Source organism: Hyla sarda, chromosome 12 (assembly GCF_029499605.1).
Source record: "Hyla sarda isolate aHylSar1 chromosome 12, aHylSar1.hap1, whole genome shotgun sequence".
Lineage (NCBI taxonomy): Eukaryota > Metazoa > Chordata > Amphibia > Anura > Hylidae > Hyla > Hyla sarda.
Window position 1 is genome coordinate 43,625,355 of NC_079200.1, and position 18,389 is coordinate 43,643,743.

At 43.1% G+C, this 18,389-nt stretch overlaps 1 protein-coding gene across 7 annotated transcripts in view; it reads right to left on the minus strand.

Annotated features, from left to right (window-relative positions):
- TANC2 (tetratricopeptide repeat, ankyrin repeat and coiled-coil containing 2) overlaps positions 1-18,389 on the minus strand; it is a 532,732-nt gene that overhangs the window by 164,327 nt on the left and 350,016 nt on the right. For all 7 annotated transcript variants that reach the window (XM_056548533.1, XM_056548535.1, XM_056548534.1 and 4 more), the window contains one exon: positions 1,819-1,890. In XM_056548533.1, the coding sequence (XP_056404508.1) occupies positions 1,819-1,890 (72 nt within the window). The remainder of the gene's footprint in view (positions 1-1,818; positions 1,891-18,389) is intronic.

An 18,389-nucleotide genomic window follows, 5' to 3' on the forward strand; every position in this document is an offset into this window, starting at 1 on the left:
TGCTATGCTCAGCCTGATGGTCAAGGCCGTAACAATTCTGCCTGAGCTCTGCTCAGCATGATGGCCAAGGCCATAACAGTTCTGCCCAAGCTATGCTCAGCCTGAGTGCCAAGGCCATAACAGTTCTGCCTGATGGCTAAGGCCATAAAAGTTCTGCCCGAGCTATGCTCAGCCTGATGGCCAAGGCTTTAACAGTTCTGCCCGAGCTATGCTCAGCCAATGAACAAGGCCATAACAGTTCTGCCCAAACCCTGCTCAGCCTGATGGCCAAGGCCATAAAAGTTCTGCCATGCTATGCTCAACCTGATGGCCAAGGCTGTAACAATTCTGCCCGAGCTCTGCTTAGCCTGATGGCCAAGGCCATAACAGTTCTGCTTGAGCTTTGCTCAGCCTGATGGAAAAGGCCATAAAAGTCCTGCCCGAGCTATGCTCAGCATGATGGCCAAGGCCATAACAGTTCTGCCATGCTATGCTCTGCCTGATGGCCAAAGCAATAAAAGTTCTGACATGCTATGCTCAGCCTGATGGCCAAGGCCATAACAGTTCTGCCCAAGCTCTGCTAAGGCTAGGTTCACAATGCCGATGGCATCCGACCCATTATGGGTCCAATCGGCTCTTTTTATTTTTTTTCTTGAGCCGATCGGACCCTGAAACAGGTCGGATGCAAATGGCTACTGCTAGGTCCCGACGAAACTGCCGATGGAGCTTCAACTAATGGAGCTCGATGGCAGCATGAACGATGCCAAAGCTATACAGGTTTTGCTCGGGCTGTTCACGGGGGTTCTGATTAAGCAGTAGGAGTACAGACACAGGATAGGTATTAAATGTTCGATCACTTAGGTCCCCAAAGATCATGAGAATGTGGGACCCATGTCCCATGTGTGAATAGAGAGGCTATTGAGCATGCATACTGCTGCTCCATTCACTAATTATAGGACTGTTGAAAATAACTAAGCACTGTATTACCTTTTTACGCTGTACTCACTTTTTATTTTTTTATGCACTGGAGCAAAAGAACATACACATACCCAATAGGTTAATAAAGCACAGTTACACATAAGGAGAGAATGAAGAGACTTTAAGAATACCGTTTTTTCTAGCTTTTAGATAACAGACTGTGTACAAGCGTCTTTGTGTTGCCCACAACTGAGTAATTGTGGCGCACAGTTTAAATTGGCAGAATGCGACAATTTGTTAGCTATGTTATAATATACAGCTTCTAGTCAGTATGGGGACAGCAATTAAACAGCAAATGAAAAGGTCTTCACATTTAAATTAAGTGTACATTATTAATAGAAATCCAATTTAGAAAGAACTTAGGTTAATCAATGTAAATATAAAAAAAATAGATTAAATATGTATTTTTATATAAAATATATATTTAACACACAAAAAATAAAGTTTTCTGAACCAAACAAAGAAAACATTTCCATTTAAGAAATCTGATTGCAAAATGTTGGTTAACTTCACTTTTCTGGACCACAGGAGACAATAATTTGTTGTGTGCCACAGTCTAGGTGCCCAACTGGAAACAAAACTGTTGGTTTGACAATAGAAAATATGGGCCATGACATGACAAAGACAAAGGGGAGGGAGAGCAGTCACATGTTAGTTGGGTAGATGACAAATATATTAAAGCTAATGCTCAATTTTTGTTATCACGTTGCTCCTACAGTTCTGTTAATGGAGGAGGGTGTAAGTGGGTGTGTTGAATCTGTCACTCCTTAGTAGTTCACGCTTCATTTTCAGGGGAAAAAAATGCAAAGTGAGATCATGACATATAATGCCAGACATAAATCAGGTCCGCAAACTCCTTACCTTGTGAAGCCCGGCCGTGGCGGGAGTCTACACTGTGCTGTCGTCTCTCTTGTGGCTCCTCATTCCCCCCATCTAGAAGAGAAGAAAAGAGTAAGAGATACAACTCTTCTCCCGAAAACACAGACACGTAATACCATGAAATATGCTAACTGGAAATGTGAAACCAACATGCATCTTCTATTACTCAATATAAACTGGTTCTGGATCAACAATCTGAGGAACATGTTCAGACACCTCTGATGATCTATTAGCCGGCACCACTGAAGATTTAGGTCAAGAACGTCATCAGCAAATAGAAAGGGAACGCGAAGACGCTATTAACTGTATATCAAAGGGCCGACGTGCTCCGAGCCTGATTGGAACAATATACAACCTTTTTAGATCAAGACCAGGGGCAAAGAAAACAATATTAAACCAAAAGGATCAGTGATCAGGTATAAACACTAGCTCAGCTCTCAGAATCAATGTAGTTCAAGTCATTTGTCCTCCTGCAAGGTCATCACAAAGTTGTGTGAGCCATAAAGTAATCCGGTACGCAACCTGTTTGCACAAAACTTCAATCCCAAACAAAAAGTTAATAATTACAATGGACGGTGCAGTAATAGATCAAACAATCAATATCAGAAGAAATATGTGCAGCATTGCTGCTCAGTAATAAAAACTATAATGCCCCATTCTTTACAAATACAGCAGCAATATACTTGGGAGCTTGCCGGGCGGTGGGGCGAGCGCTGACTGAGATCATGGCTATACACAGAAACTCTGCAGTGCAGTCTGCCTAATCTATTCTGTTACTGCAGTTTCCTCTGTCTTTCTATAAACAGGAAAGAAAAAGGTGCACACTTTAGGCTGGTGGTGCACACTTTAGGCCGGTGGTGGTGGTGCACACTTTAGGCCGGTGGTGGTGGTGGTGCACACTTTAGGCCGGTGGTGGTGGTGGTGCATACTTTAGGCCGGTGGTGGTGGTGGTGCATACTTTAGGCCGGTGGTGGTGGTGGTGCATACTTTAGGCCGGTGGTGGTGCATACTTTAGGCTGGTTGTAGAAGCACGCAATATGGCTGCCTCTGTGTCCATATTACGGCTGCAAGTCTCAGTACGACTGTCGGTCTAATAACCCAAACTGACAGCATCATCAGGATCTATAATACTGTCAGGCTGATTCCTTAGACTGGAGGTTGAAATTCTGCTTGTGACTTTGTTGCAGACTTGAGGACTACGTACGTGTAAACATACCCACACACTGCTAAATATTTTTCCAAATGCCCCCTTCATTTACCTTGACTTTGCTCAGCAGAAATATAGCAGAAAAATCAATTTCCGTTGCAGGTTTTTACCTCTTAAATGTATAGGAAATCCACAATGAAATCCACCTCTAACATGTGGCTTTTGCTGCTGATATACAATAGGAAAATCTATTAATGTATGTAGCTAACCTTGACAGGATGGAGAGCTGCTGTCTACGAGAGTCTTTATTCTGGCACACTCTAGTAACACTTGTATTACATGGATTTCTATTCATTTGAATTTTCCCTGCATTAACCACTGCAGAGCAAATGCCTAGCACGCCGTGGATACCCCCCAGCAAAATCAGCTATTTGATAGGAGGTGTCAGGATCGTGACCTAGGGAGACCATCTTATTGCTGCAGTTTACGATTTGTTGTTAACATTCTACAATAGTTAAGGAAATACAGTGAAATGGACTAGGTCCTCTACTTCAGTATACTTTCAGTGGAATAAGAATTTCCTGCGCTCCAATGCACCATATGGAAAAGGGCCGCTAACTGCTATGTGTGAGAGTGAGCCGCTGACAGTGTTTTCATAGTCTGAAAGTTTGCCAAAAGTTGCCGTCCCATCATGTTTTGTCTTGTCTGAAACTTATCTTGCCTTTTTATGCCATATGCAATTACTACGCATGATCCAGAATGGACTAGTCCGTGATTACCAGATATGTTGTTTCCTGACTAAAAACTGGTTGACACAGGACACGAGCTGGATATGACTGACTAAAGCTCATACATGGAAAACATACATTTTCTTTGTGATATTTGCTTGGTAAATTGGAGTTTATTTGGGTTGTATTTGGTATTGCAGCTTTGCCCCTTTGGCTTGAATAGGATATATATGACTGGAGTTAAGCTGCAACATCTGAAAATGCCAAAGGAGAAGAATGGCGCTGTTGCAGGAGCAGGATTTTAGATTGTAGCACCAAAATGACACCTTTACTGAAAGGCAAAAAAAAAAAGGAAACCTAAAATCTATTAAAAAAAAAAAAAAAAAACGCTAGGAAAATGGCAAGGATTACATGTTCTTCCATGAATACATTTAGCTAGGCTGTAATTCTATGGCTGCATATTCCTGAATTGTAATACGTTTTATGCGCTATGTATTACTCTGTGATTTTAGCAGAAAATAGCAGAGTAACATTAACAAGAAAGGAGGCGTAGATGGGTTGCGAGCATCTCACAGGAGCGTTGAGGCCACATATTTTGAAATTAAACAACTGGCTTTTTCTTTGCATACTGACTCCCCAGCGTTGTCCTGGTTAACCTTCAGACAAGTAGAGGCGCTGTGACTCTTATGTTTACATGCAAACAGTAACCAGTATTACAGTATGACAACCTGCTGGAGCTGTGTACATAAAACATGCATGAATGTCACACATGTTCCAGCTGCTGGAATGGAAGGCACAGGATTTCTTTGGGAACACATTTTTCTCTTAATCTACACCCCCCCCCCCCCCACCACCACCACCACCAGCAGCACCACAACCACCACCACCACCGTTAGGGTTGTTGTGATGAGACAACACTGTAGTATTCCATCCATCCACTTCTAAGTTGTCTTTGCCTCTCATGTGGGTAACGGATACAGCATGACATCCGTTCACATTCAAAACCTCCAAAGCGGATTCTGTCACATTTGACAGGAAAAAAGATGGCCATACTAACCGAACACACTATTAGATCAATGGTGTCTGTTGTGTGACGTTTCCAGAAGTCTATCATTTTGTTTTTTCTGTTCCTATGATAGAATAGATAAACTGAATTCATGATGTACTGCAGATGTGTACAAAACCTAATGTCAGCTCATATTCCACATGAAGACAAATGCCAATGTGAACTTATCACAAGAACAGTCCAAGGCAAGCTCCCAATATCTGGCCTGACAAGCTGACCATCTAAGACAGGGGTCTAAAAAAGTATTTGGGGGCCGCCGGAGGTAGAGGCTGGGTGAGGCTGGGCCGCATCAAGTATTCTACAAAAAATAAAAATAAAAAGAGTCATAGGCTGTGTCAAGGAATGGTGGGAGTTGCAGTTACTAACTACAACACCAAGCATGCCCTGATACACCCTATGGCTCTGGAGCTGACCCAAACCTATAACTCATGTACCATAACCAATCATTTTATATCAAACATTTGCGACAAGCTTGGCATCCCCTTACTCACAAGTGACGCTATATGGCAGCCTGAAGTGGTCCACAGTCTGAAATGGTGCCAGGCTTCTCTCCAGTGGGGCCTCAAGACGTCACTGGAGCCTTCGTGGTAACAGATGTATCTGTGTGCGCCACACACATCTGTTTCCAGATGCCCCTGCACTGTTAAAAGTCCCTAATTAACTTTTGGGCCGGGCGAGCGGGAGGTGTTCTGGGGTGTCTACCAGTGTCTGAGTATCCCAGTGCCTGACCCGTTAGTCCGCCACTGGCGCAGGACACAGTAACACTAAACTTTGCTATCAAGTAGGGGGACGTAAATTATCATCCCGCAGACCACCAGTTTGAGAGCCCTGATCTAAGACATTAGGTGGCCTTTCTACTCCCCTCTTGACAGATGATATAAGAGGATTGGACATTGTAGATCCCCACTGCCCAATCCTCTTGTTCACAGAAACATTATCCAGAGGAGTCAGGCAGTGGTTTATGTCTCTACATGAAAAACGCATGACCTTAATGTTTATGGTGGGATTTGGAGAGACTGCTGACAGCTCTCTCATGTGTATGGCCATCTTAAGTAATAAACACTCTTCTGAAGGGGAGGAGAAGAGAAGATGATAAGAAGAATAGTAAATTCAGTCCTATCAACAACTCAACAATATGAAGAACACAATATGAAGAACACAACAAAAACAATATGAGGAACACGACAAAAACAATATGAGGAACACATCCTTGACTGGGATAGATTTCAAAGAAAAGAAAAGGGGGCAATTGCCCGGGACCCACACTTTTTAGACACTTCCAGCAGCAAGATATTAGAGTCAAAACACTATAAAAACATGTAATATGCAGTTATAATGTAGTTATGCAGCTTAAACTAATAGAGCATCTGCCCCACCTGCCTGCACAGCACTGCAGGAAAATAAGCAGCTGATATCCGCCTTGATCTCCACATACCAAGGGAAGAATAAAGTGGATATCAGGGATGTTACACTATAGCATGCCCATTCTTTGTCCTCAACAGGCTCCCCCTATATACATTAGATTATCAGCTTGGCTTAGCCACATGTGCATGACCTTGTATCTGGAGAGAGGGTGTCCACTATTGGGCACCCCTAAGATCCAGCCCTAGATATAGTTGTTGTTTAGAATGAATATAAGGAGGCAGGAAAGACTTTATATGTTCAAGTTTGGACAGAACAAACGGAAGGGAGGTGATAGAACATTGTCGGATAAATGCAGGAAACATTTCTTAGAAAGTGCATAGAATCCAAAGTTCATGCCCTGAGTTGGATAAGTGATAGGGATCATGGCAGCCACCCAACAGAAGGAATACAAAGACACGACTGAAGTCAACAAAGATTTCATTAATGTGAATATGGTTTGTAAATCCAACTCAATGAAAGGGTTAAAAGTATAATAAACAATAGAAATACCCATAGGCCAGAAATCATACCCTCAATCCCACACTGCAATGTGTGGGGGAAACACTTTCTATACTTTATTCCAACCCATAGCAAATCTATACCTTCCAGTATACCCTATGCATCTGGGGTGATGCAGTTTTGCAACAGTTGGGGAACCACAAGTTGGAAAATAGTGGTATATAGTCTGATTATAGGAGATTTACATAGCAAATGGTTAATAAAAGGAAAATATTCATAAATGCCTACCAAAATATAGACTCTGTATATAGCTTTTACTGTCAGCAGAAATAAAGGGGGCACTGACTTGGCACATTTTATAGGGGATTAACGACTGCCTTCTTGCAGGTAAAGGCACCCTGGGTGGGCTGCAGGATGTTGCTTGCTCAGTCGTTCCGCAGTCGCTCCTCAGAGCGCATTCTTGTTAGGAGCGTCTCTCAAGCATCAGCGCCTGCGAGTCAGCACGGCCATTAATAATTCATTACTAAACTGTCACTAATTTGTTCTCTTGCTCCAGTTTGATGTGTTTTTCTGGAGCCTGCCAGTTCTCTTTAAGAGCAGAAATGATATGAGGTGTAATCCTTTTCATCACCCCAGTCTTTCCAGGACAGACTGAGCTGCAGTAGAGATTTAACACTATACACCACAGAACGAACATGCCCTTCACAATCCAGCTTCTCACCCAATATGATTTTAAGTGCACAAATCCACCATAAACCATAGTAACCAAAAGACCATGCTTTTACCTTGAAGTGGCACTACAATAATGACAGCCCGCAGTATGGGATATCTGACATTTCTACGCACTCATGTCACATTTACTGTCCAAATGGTTTCAATACCTTGATAAACGTTCTTACCCTAATTCATAATGTCAGCAGGTGACTATATGATAAGCCCCATAGGATTGACACTTCCTATAAACCCTTTATGTAGTTTACAAGACAATCCCCATAGCTAGGTGTGAGCTTTCCTTTAGTTGTAATGCATTTCAATGACTTATTTTTACATGGTCCAGTAGCAGACGAGAATAGAATGGAAGAATTTAGTTCTATTAATACACATATGTAAATGCTACCTATTATGTGAACAGTGAACAAGTTACCTCACATATACCCTACCCCTGTAGTCCACACTGTAAATGTATGTGTTCATTCGACATTGACCAATAGAACATTTATAGAAGCCATTGCTACTGTCAAATGAATGTTACCATTTGAGAAGGTGCTCTAGGCTGGGACATCTCCTGTCCATGTGTCTCCCATTCAGGATCCTCCACTATGTCTGGCAAGCAGTTATAACTCTCCCATAGGCAAGTATGCCTCAATCCCTGTTATACCTAAAAGAAGGGATTATTGGTGAGGATATCCGATTTGATCAAGGGTAGACATAGTACATCAAAATCACCCCTTACAAAATGGGGTCACTAGGTCGATCTGCTGTTCGCCCTATGTCCTGCTCCTTGCACATAGCAGATATTGTCAGGAAAGCTGCAGCCATCAAGGCATTTCCCAGCAGTGCCCTCTGCAAACAAATATATTATTATATGGAAGTCTTTCAGATGAACATCCATTCAGTTTATGGCTCTAGCCTTCAAAAATGAAAGTCTCTTGTAGAGAGCAGCTTTCCGTTCTGGCTCATAGTGGAGTGAATTAGAGACACATGGACAGGAGATGTCCCAGCCTAGAGCACCTTCTCATATCTCAATCGGTCAGTAATCATGAAAATTATCGCCTTAGTCCAATGCAACAGGAAGCTGACCAGATAGAACTATGTTGCCGACTGTTCCCTTAACAAGAAGCTTAAAGGGGCACTCCGCCCCTAGACATCTTATATACTTGGCTTCGTGTCGGATGACTGACAATGCGGTGCAGAGGCTTGTGATGTTCGTCATGCCACCTCCCATAGACTAGAATTGAGGGGGCGTGGCTGTGACATCACAAGTGGGGCGTCACCGTGACGCCACGAGCCTCCGGCGCTGCACCAGACTCTCTAAACGAATGCCGGGTGCATATCTCCTATCCTTTGGATGGGGGAAAAGATGTCTAGGGGAGGAGTACCCCTTTAAGGCTGGATTCTTACAATTTTGGTCAATTTTTTTTTAACCACAACCAGGAGTGGTTTACAAATCTTTCAATTATACTTTTTCTTTGCATCAGTTCCACTACTACCTTTGGCTAAAAATATTGAACAAATTACTACATGTGAACCCAGCCTAAAACGTAAGTCCTTCAGGAGAGGCTTTCCTTCATGTCCAGCTGCCTAGGTTACCGATTATCACACCTCCATTTTTAAACTTCTGTTAAGAGATATGGCTGTCAAGTTCATTGTTGGTACCTGGCCTTCCACCCTACTGGGCCCCTGTACAGTGGAATGGGGCACTTGGACTTTCTCTAGTATTCTGCAGTACAAATACAATAACTGAAGTGGAATGCATGTAAACCTTTCAATCTTGCCTTTTCATCCGTAAAACCTCCCAAGACACTACATAGTTTGTTGCAAATGGGCTCTGCTCCTGACTTGAGTTTATAGGTAATGAAATGAACAGATCTTAATAGAAGAACAATGTACGCTGAGCCGACACCAGCATTGAGATTACTGCAGCTCTATTTTTATACAATTTCTGATGTGATTCAGTGGTGAAATATGAAGTGAGAACAGACTTCAAAGCTCACACCTTCATCGATGTAAGTGGCACAATGAAACAAACAGCATGGTATAAGAGATAAAGGCTCTTCTCCAACAACATATGCGGTCGGAGATGATACAACATGTTCTTGCTCCAGGTTACTGTTCATTTGATTTGGTTCTGCAGGCATTTCTGGCTCCCTTTTCTTTCTACTTGAGCTACCTATTACATGTGGACTAATTCCAAACCACTGCAGACCCGCAACTTGTGTAAAGCCTTGAAGGCACAGTGCTAGAAACCTTGGTACCCTTTTTTTTTTTGCAAGATCAGCGTGTCAACAAGCAATGACAGCCCCTTTTCCTGGAACGACAAGGACCACATGAAGGAAACAGAACGAGACGAGCTTAACTGAACCATATAAACTAATCCAGAGCCTGCAGCGAGTGACTAAGCAGTTTGTATAAGGCCTGTGGAGGAAACAAAGAGTTCTCTCTTCCCCCCCTTTCGTGTTCTGCCACCTTATCCAGAGGCGAAGATGAGGTGAGGTTTTACGCAAGTTACAGCTCAGCTCTCATAGCCGCTGAACAATATGTAACATTGAACCTGAGGAGGAGACTGCTATAGACCGGAAGTGACTTGCACATTGGCCGAGCCGAGAGAACAAAGAGCTCAGCGATGGTGGCATCAGACATCTCTATAGACTCTCTACATGTATACAAGACTGGCGTTCTGCATATGGGGCCATTACTGGCTATGGATTAGACTCTAATCTTGGTAATTCATACACAACATAAGAAATCAATTAAAATTATCATATTGCCCAGACACCTGAATCTGCAGCCATCATCACACTGCTGCATTTATTAATCATCTGATACGTATCTGCTGCTCAGGCCGGGAGCTGCAGACATCAGATCGATTGGAGACGTTCCCACATATTTAACAGACAACCTAGAGATGTAGCAGAGCCCAGAGACACCTCGGGAGAATGTCTACATTACAGTGAAGATGAATGGGGGAAATGTATCATTTGCAACCTTTTTACCCCTATTTTCAACCATGTACTCTCTCCTTTATGCTTGTTTCATTTGCCCCAAATGTATCATATCATTACATGCACATTTTTTTAATGCTCTTTTTGTCATGTGTTTGGTATGCCACCTATTCAGTTGAATGGAGTTGCAAACATTTTTTGCAATTTTTCAAAATGTCTACAACTCCCATCAGCCTTTGGCCATCCAGGCATGCTGGAAGTTGTAGTTTTGCAACAGCTGGAGGCAAACCGGTTGGGAAATACTCCTATAGAGCCTCTATGACAGCACATTGAAGCCGTACAGTCTCAGTATAATGGGGTGCATGAAGCTTAAAAGCCTACAAACACATTCTACATATAGAGGCCAAACACACCATGTTTGGTGGGACCAGATGACCATCTAATCTGTACGGGGCCTGCGACTAAACCCCCCAACAAAAATATATGAATGATGTTGGGGGGAGAAATGGATTGGGTTTGTTGAGTTCCAACTGGTAATCGTTTAGTTTGCTAGACAGCTATCCATTGTGTGTATGGCTACCAAAAACCCCATAAACCTTAGAAACCAAACGCTTTCTGCTGGACCAAATAATCTTTCAGGGGAAAGAAAGATTTTAACAGTCTAATCCTTTTGTTCTTTAATACAAAGGGCTCAGAGGAGCCTAGCATGCTTGTGTATAGGGTGAGATAGCGGTCGGATATCTTAGGCTAGGTTTCCACTATTTTTTTTTTTTTTTTTGCAAAAAAGCCAATAAAAACGCCCATTCTGCCGCATGGCGTTTTTTTTGGTGAAAAAATGTTGCGGCCAGATGTTAGCTGCAAGTCAATACTTAACTGTAAAATGCCATATCCACTTGGCGTTTTTCTGTTTTGCGTTTCTTTTATCCTTTTGGCGTTTTGGGGCTCCTTGATAGTTTTTCAAAAACAACCTCTTGTTGAGACTTTGGCGTTTTTTGGGGAAAATCTTGGCGTTTTCCTCCCATAGAAGTCTATGGGAGTGAAAAATCTCCAAGAAAAATGCCATGTGGGTTTTAACTTTGGTGTTTTGCAGGCAGTTTTTATTCTTTTTTTGACTTTAGCGATCCAAAAAACTGATGGAGATACCTTTTTTATAAAAATTTCGTAGGGTATCAATAAAAAATTAATAATAAAAAAGATACAGTAGTGTGTAAAAAATTGTATATAACAACATTTTAATACATTTTTAAACAGGGATCAATTTATGTGGGCAGGCAGGGCACTAAAAATCTAGCCGATAATAAGAAAAATGTAGTGTGTGTGTTTTTCACTTATTTTTTATTTTATTTTTTAGGTAGTACTACTACTACTACCAGCATGGAACACACTGTTCCATGATGGGAGTAGCCGTACCTGTCCTAAGTGACAGATCGCCCGGGTCCGTTGCGATCCTCCTGTATAATGTATAGATGCGGCCGGCCGCTCTTCTATGGTCCCCTGCACTGCCATATATATATATATATATATATATATATATATATATATATATATATATATATATATATATACATACATACATACACACACATACATATACATATATATATATAAATATACCTTTTCATATTTCCCGCAGAGAGCTGTGATTGGCCAGATGGTTCCAGCCAATGACAGTTCTCTGCGGGAAATATGAATAGGTGTATATATACACGTCAGTGCAGGGGATCATAGAAGAGCGACCGGCCGCATCTATACATAATACAGGAGGATCACAGCGGGTGTCAGGAGTAACATCTGCTGCGATCTGTCTATTAATGCAGATACTACAGCTCCCAGCATGGAGCAGAATGTGCTCTATGTTGGGAGCAGTAGTACCTGCAGTAAGGGACAGATCACAGCAGATGTCACTCCTCCTGACACTCTATGCGATCATCCTGATGTCAATTTCGGGACTTAGCTGTGCCCATCGCTACAGATCCGGGAGAACAGCTGATGCTGAGCAGTAGATATATGTCCTATCTCTACTGCCCAGCAAGAACTTACAGTGAGCCTGCAGTATACATACACACTGCTGGCTCACTTAACCCCTTGTTGAGCTGAGCGCTATGCATCAGCCCAGCAAGGAAAGACTTAACTTACACTGCTGGACAGTGTAGGTTAACCCTTTAGGCGGTATACACTATATACAGCTATCTATAGATAACTGTATATAGTGTTTACAGAAGACAAAGTCTGCTTACTTCCCTCCAGTCTCGGCTGGGTCCATGTAGTTCCGCTGACGTCATCCCTAGGGGGCGGAGCTACATGGACCCGGCCGGGACAGGAGCAAGGAAGGTAAAGTGGACGTCAACTTCTGTATACACTATATACAGCTATCTATAGATTACTGTACACCGACCAAAGGGGCTATAGGAGCAGGGAGTCCTGTCAGTCTGGTGACAGGATTCCCGGCTCCTGTATAGTATATACGGGTACAGTATGCCCCCCTGTATACTATACGGCCGGCGGAGGTGAGTCGTGATGCTGTACCTCACTCCTCATCTCCTTACATTCTGTGGACCGGGCGCTCAGCATCCGACCCACAGAGTGGTACCTGAAGACAGTGAGAAAACTGCCACAGGTGACAAAACTGGCGGTTTCCACACACCAGTAAAAACGCCAGATAAAACCCCAGAAAAACTGCCAAAATGCAGGAAAAAGCTGTGGCAGTTTTTCTGGTGTTTTTGCTGGTGTTTTTTTAGCTGTTAAAAAAAAAAAAAAAAAAAAAAGTGGAAACCTAGCCTTAGGGTACAATCACACTGTGTTCCTGCCATATTAATCGTATCCATTAGCATCCTGCCAAAAATGCGATACCAACATAAACTGTTAACAGGAGCAGCAGACCCCATTCCCTTCAATGGCCGAACAGAGGCATTCCTAGTGACCCAGTTAAGGATGTATCAGTTTTGTTTTTTTAAGTGGACTCATGATGGGGGCTGTTGCACTTTTGTAATAGTGCATATGTCCAGAAGGAACCACTAGATGACTCTGTTCAGACCTAAAATTGAAGAGGGTCCGCTGCTCCCGTTAACACTATATGTTGGCATTCTGTCTTTAGAGGGATGCCAACTGATCAGATTAATGGGGGCAAAAACTTTGTGTTCGTACCCTGAGTTTTCAGTTTCATGCTAGTCATACATGTCAGATAGCTCTCTGCTAAATGCTCACTTGGCTGACAGCTAATCCTTTCAACCCCCGCACATGCATGTGTTCTTAATGAGGAGAGTAAAATTTCCTCCTTTCCTCCCCTTGTCTACATCTTCCAGCAAGCATTGCAGCTCTGCTCTGTTAGCCAGCTCACTATCTGGGAGCTGCCACCACCCTCCTGCTCTAAGCAGCAGAGAGAGGTTTAGGGTCTGATTGGCTGAGGCTGCACACACCTCCCAGTTCTCATCACTGAAAAGGACCATTACTCATCAGTGCAGAGCAAAAACCACATGGTCTGTATCTCTCAGGGGGGGGGGGGGGGGGGCTGCTTTAAGAGAGTGATTTGAACAGAGAGAGTGGATGGCTGAATGATGTCATTCCCTCACTTCATACATGTAAGTAACAACCAAAGAGGGGAAACCGCTCTATATAGCCAATGAATGATATTTAGACAATTAAAAAGGTTGATGAGCGGGAAAAGATGGCTATGGGTTTAGTTCCCTGGAGTACCCCTTTAACAAAAGTGTAGGGTGTTTACATTTAACATGCCCAATTGTCTCCTCCCCGACCGCAAAATCATTTGTTTTGAGAAACTTGTGAGCCCCCGTGCACATAAAATCGGACAGTCCCGAAAAAACTTGTGTGGTCAGCCCACTTTGTATGGGCAAATTTCAAATCAAGCAACATGGGAATAAGCCCAAAGGGCAAATTTGTAAGTCACGGAGAAATTGTTGTAGCAAAACTGCATCAAACACAATATGACATTGAAATGTGAATGTACTTTAATAATGATGATACATTTTCCTATACTATATCACCTTCGGCTCTAGAGAAAAATTTCAGCTGCACATTTTCATATACAGGTGTGTTCACGTGCCCAATACAGTGATCCCTCAACTTACAATGGCCTCAACATACAATGGTCTTTTCTGGACCATTGTAAGTTGAAACCAGACTCAACATACATTGTTACGGACAGCCCAGATCTGTGAAACGTGATGTCTAGTAGCGCCCCCTACAGTACAGGGAGGTATTACATGTTCTGTACACACTTTACCTGTACCAGGGTTACCTTCTCCTTTGGACACCAGGAGAGGGCGACTCCATTTTTTTTTTTTTTTAAGGACATTGCGTGTTCTGTACAGGACCCTGAAGAAGCTCCTGTCCTCTACATAGACCAGTGTTTCCCAAGCAGGGTGCCCCCAGCTGTTGCAAAACTACAACTCCCAGCATGCCCGGACAGCCTTTGGCTGTCTGGGCATGCTGGGAGTTGTAGTTTTGCAACAGCTGGAGGCTCCCCGCTTGGGAAACACTGACATAGACAGTGATTTACAGCTTCCAGCAGATCTTTCTTACTTTTATATGTAAAGATTTGCTTTATCTATATTAGTTATCTACTTATTTTTCTTTAATCCTCACTTTTTTCCTATTTTCGGATGACATTTTGGTGCCTTCAGAACCAATTACCAGGTTTCCATAGAGTTCTGGTCTCAACATACAATGGTTTCAACATACAATGGTCATCCTGGAACCAATTAATATTGTAACTTGAGGGACCACTGTATAAGTTTGTTAACTACAATTCAGTGAGAATCCTTGCATTCTCTGCATACATTACGTATGGGGTTTCTGACAAGAACTTAATTGAATGCCACTTATGTGTTTTGTAGCTTTTCACAGTCAATGTTGAAGCGCTTTAAGGCACATTAGCTTGCTACATACTGCTAGGGTTCTGCAGAACAGATGCCATTATCCACAAGATCCTTCTCTTCCGATGGACTAGATGCAGCTTACACAAATCCGTTACAGACGAATGAGAGGAGGGATCCCTGAATCCCGTGACATTCGCTTCACCCCATTTACACCAACTGTGGGTGTTACAGTAGCTGGGGTCAATACACAGCATGATGCCCATGAGAACTGCATTATGTAGGCAGCTAAAAGCTTAAACCATCAGCAAAGCATGAGAAGTGGGTGAAGAGCATGTGAACCTAGAAAGCTTAAGTCAGAATAATAAGATTATAAATGGAGGAGATGCGATGGTTAAACACTTGTTTTTTTTGCGCTAAAAAAATTTATGTGTAGAAGTTTACAAATAAGTTTTAGAAACAAAGAGTAAATATTGAAAATTAAAAACAGAATATATTCACAGAAAATCTATGGGAGCCTAAATACACATTACAGTGGTCCCTCAAGTTACAATATTAATTGGTTCCGGGATGACCATTGTATGTTGAGACCAGAACTCTATGGAAACCTGGTAATTGGTTCTATAGGGACCAAAATGTCATCCAAAAATAGGAAAAAGTGAGAATTAAAGAAAAATAAGTAGATAACTAATACAGATAAAGCAAGTTCTTACATATAAAAGTAGGAAAGATCTGCTGGGAGCTGTAACTCATTGTCTATGTCAGTGTTTCCCAAGCAGGGAGCCTCCAGCTGTTGCAAAACTACAACTCTCAGCATGCCCGGACAGCCAAAGGCTGTCCGGGCATGCTGGGAGTTGTAGTTTTGCAAAAGCTGGGGGCACCCTGCTTGGGAAACACTGGTCTATGTAGAGGACAGGAGCTTCTTCGGGGTCCTGTACAGTACACAATGTCCCAAAAAAGTAACATGAAGCCATCCTTACCTGGTGTCCAAAAGAGCAGCTAACCCTGGTACAGGTAAAGTGTACAGAACATGTAATACATCCCTGTACTGTAGGGGGCACTACCAGACACCAGTCAGTGCATACACTTCAGTAATACAGGGGTTTTTACCAGTGAATGCCCGTTCTGATTGGTCGGTTCTTCCAGCCATTGACACATTTCACACATCTGAACTGTCTGTACATTGCATGTTGAGGCTGGTTTCAATTTACAATGGTCCAGAAAAGACCATTGTATGTTGAAACTATTGTATGTTGAGGCCATTGTAAGTTGAGGGATCACTGTATATATAAGTGGCCAGAAACCACAAATTCCAGGGCCACCTGCAGACTGTTTCACTCCTGAGCTATATTTAGGACGTCTTCATGGATTTTGCTGTACGAAAGATCCAAACAGCAGCCAACAAACCCACTGATCAAACCTCTACTACATTATTCTTAATGTCATAAGTGATGGAAACCAGTGGTCCCAACAGAGGCTCTTCACAAAGCCTTAAAGGGGTACTCCCGTGGAAAACTTTTTTTTTTTATCAACTGGTGCCAGAAAGTTAAACAGATTTGTAAATCACTTCTATTAAAAAATCTTAATCCTTCCAGTACTTTTTAGGGGCTGCATACTAAAGAGAAATCCAAAAAGAAATGCATTTCCTGTGATGTCCTGACCACAATGGGAGTGATCAGGTGATAGGTGGGATTATACAGTCAATGGATGTAAATGTGGTATGTTGAGGGGCATGTATGCCTAAAACACACCCCTTACTTTAAAACATCGCCCATCACCTGATATTCACTCCCATTACTAAAATACCGTAAGATCACATCCATCTGACTGACTGAATTGTCAGACAAACTATACACCCTCATATCTCAGGAAAGGAAGCGTGTATCAAGAAACTGTAAAAAGGCAAGTGATCATGGCACCATAATGTATTTAATAATAGTAGGGATCGACCGATTATCAGCTTGGCCGATATTATCGGCCAATTACCACGATTTTGGGCATCATCTGTATCGGCAATTACATTGCCAATAATGCCGATAATAATAATGCCCGCACCCCTGCCGCTGCCCCATTGCCTCCCCCATCCCCGGTTTTATAACTACCTGTTCCCGGGGTCCGCGCTACTTCTGGATCCTGCGACATCCTGCGCTATTGCTGTGCGTTGTGCAGAGCAATGATGAGTGACGTCCTCAACGCGACGACACCGTCAGTGCGCACAGTGACAGCTCAGGATGCCACCGGAGCCAGAAATAGCACGGACCCCAGGAACAGGTAATTATAAAACCGGGGATAGGGGAGGCAATGAGGCAGCGGCGGTGGTTAAATTCAGGACCGGCAGGGGGAGAGAAGCGGGTAGCGGCTGTCTCTTGGCAGGGGGGGGGGGGGGGGGGGGGGGGGGGGGGGCGGCGGCGGTCTCTTGGCGGGGGGGGGACGGACGCGGCGGTCTCTTGGCAGGGGGGGGGGCGGTGGGTGGACTAAGGAGGACCCCAGGACAGGCAGGGGGAGAGAAGCGGGTGGTGGCAGTCTCTGGCCCCGAAAAAGCCCACTTTAAATCATTGATCTGCAGCGGCTTCTGTGGGGCCGGGGGGGGGGGGGGGGGGGGTTGGGTGTTGAAATAGCCGATAACTTATACCGGAATATCAGTATAAGTTATCGGCTATCGGCCGGAAAGTCCACAGATTATCGGTATCAGCCCTAAAAAATCAATATCGGTCAATCCCTAAATAATAGGATCTAATTTTTTGGAAGTTGGTCACAGGTCCTCTTTAATGTTAGATGAGTGGGAGTCTGGCCTCTAGCCGCAGTCAATCATCTGTTTAAACAAGACAACATGTCCCATTCAATTGATGGGAACAGGATCTTACAACTCCCCTACATATAGAACAGCGATGCAATGACGAGCAGAAGTAAACACTGTATAGGCTGCAGCACTGAGCACCATGGCCCCTTCAAAAAGCTTATTGGTAGGGGTGCTGAGAGTTGGACCATCGCTGTTCTAATATTGTTAGCCTATCCTAAAGCTGGACAACCCCTTTAACCAGCTAAGCCTCTCAGGTTCGTCATCATAAGAAAGTCAATGATTGACACTGCTAGATTTGTGTTCATTGAGAATTACGGATTCATCAACAAATTGTAACTTCTTCATCAGATAAAGTTTGTTTTAAATTAATTTCAGAGGACTGTAATGATAAATGTAAGGCTTGAGTTATTATTTGCTAAGGGGGTACTGACTTTTAATAAAGAGATCCAGCTGGT